The 2,040-nt window shown below is 36.5% G+C and overlaps 1 protein-coding gene across 1 annotated transcript; it reads left to right on the top strand.

Moving 5' to 3' along the window:
* Positions 1-285: 285 nt before the first annotated feature.
* On the top strand, positions 286-1,029 carry LOC126273379 (V-type proton ATPase 21 kDa proteolipid subunit c''-like). The gene has a single exon (XM_049976931.1). It carries the CDS (start codon positions 286-288, stop codon positions 829-831), a length of 546 nt encoding a protein of 181 aa, XP_049832888.1. The 3' UTR covers positions 832-1,029.
* Positions 1,030-2,040: the final 1,011 nt, after the last annotated feature.

The raw sequence follows: 2,040 nt of genomic DNA, 5'->3' as shown, positions 1-2,040 counted from the left end.
AATAATTAAAAACAAGCATTGTCCTTACGACCCATGTGACTGTGTGCTTTCTCACCACTTGGGGCGCTAGTGTCGCTCCTGCTGTCTATTGGTAACAACTTTAGCACCAGAGAGTGTCGTGACTGTATGTATTCGACTGATACACAAGTGTGAATGTTAATCTATGGCTTTGAGTGAAGTTAGTTATCTACGTCTGACATGGCGGGAACGATAAGGAAGGTTCTTTTTTATGTTAGTTTTTGTTTGTTGTTGTCTGTCGTGATCGCTGTACCGTTGTTCTACATGATGGGTGCATCATCTTACGCTCCAGACATTTTCTGGTTTTTGACAGCGACAAGCCCGTACATGTGGGCCATAACCGGCATAGTATCTTCTGTGGCAGTGTCCATAACTGGAGCGGCATTGGGCATTTATACGACCGGAACCAGCATCGTTGGTGGCAGTGTGAAGGCTCCGCGCATCCAGACGAGAAATCTCATCTCGATCATTTTTTGTGAAGCAGTTGCTATTTATGGCATCATCACGGCTATAATTCTCAGTGGCGCAATGAAGGAATTCCAACTGGATGAAGCAGAAAGTAATCCAGCATTTAAAGAGAGAAACTGGTTTTCTGGTTATTTGATTTTCGGTTCTGGGCTCAGCGTGGGGCTGGTGAATTTGTTTTCCGGTTTGTCCGTTGGGATTGTTGGATCAGGAGCAGCATTAGCAGACGCCGCCTTTCCAATAGTATTCGTCAGGATGCTTATTATTGAGATATTTGCTAGTGCAATTGGACTGTTTGGTCTGATTGTTGGAGTTTATTTAACTTCTAAAATACATATGGGTGACTAACAAAGAAATTGGGTGAATTGTTAACGCTGTCTTGTCACAGAACGTAATTACTATTACTTCAGCAGTTATCTTAAAGCTGTAGATACTAGTTATATAAGAGGAATTGAAGATGTAGGATTACGTGTACTCGGTTAGTTCTGTCAATCATTATCTATTGTCTTCTTTTAGTGTACTATATAATACTTAAATTTACGTGTATGGAACCCTGGAGAAAGTGTGTCAATTTCTAATCACTAATACGATTTATGTTTTCTGAAGTTTCGAAAATATACTAACGCTTGTATTATTAAACGTTCTATAAGCTTTTTCTGAAATAATATCTTGTTGAAATGGATCTGACATTTTCGTAACGTGTCTTTTTTATGAGTCGTAATTCATACGTACCACACATTTTGACGTTCAGTTAACGTCTGGACTTTACATAACTTTATAGTGCCTGATTCAAAGACTAACAGTAATATACCAGGTATTAGTTATATAGTAAGGTTACTTTCTTCATCACAATGTCATCTCTGTGTAAGGAAGATTCTCCTTTGACAGACCATATTTAGCACAAACAATGAGGCATATGCTACGCACCTGTTTGTTCCAGGAAATACATTTTTAACGAAATATTTAAAAAATTATGTTCCTATTATTATTCATCTTTTTGAAGATATATGCAAGTCCCTTGTGTTATCAGGAATACATATTTGTCTGCTGTGACGTTTACATGGCAGTAATACCGTAGTATGAGGCATAGTATTAATAGGAAGCGTAATGTAAGAAAGAAGTATTTCAGATATTAATTACTACATACTTTGTTACACATTCACACTTTCCTTTTCTCCAAAAATTTTTAATATTTTCCCAAAATCTTTTAAGAGTAAAGATCAAAGTAAAAACACGTTATCTTTTAATGTGTTCTTATCTACAATCTTGACTACTAAAGTGTTGATAAAAAAAAATTAATCTTTGAAAAATTTAGATCGCTTGTCTCCATCTGATTGTGTTGGGAATTAAGATTTTTTTCTCTACGACACCGTTATGTTTTGTGCTTTACAAGCAAGATAGCCTGTTCGCGTACCGTCGCTCTCTGAATAATAATGTAAAGGAACAAAGAAATGGTCTTCTTGGGTATCAAGCGAAAATTGTAGCACAAAATATGTCCAAACAACAGTGATATTCAATTAACTGTTACCAACTTTGCGATATTATACATTTCAGAAG

The sequence above is a fragment of the Schistocerca gregaria genome, chromosome 5, assembly GCF_023897955.1.
Source record: "Schistocerca gregaria isolate iqSchGreg1 chromosome 5, iqSchGreg1.2, whole genome shotgun sequence".
NCBI classification, from domain to species: Eukaryota; Metazoa; Arthropoda; class Insecta; order Orthoptera; family Acrididae; genus Schistocerca; species Schistocerca gregaria.
This window is presented reverse-complemented; position numbering and strand designations above follow the sequence as displayed.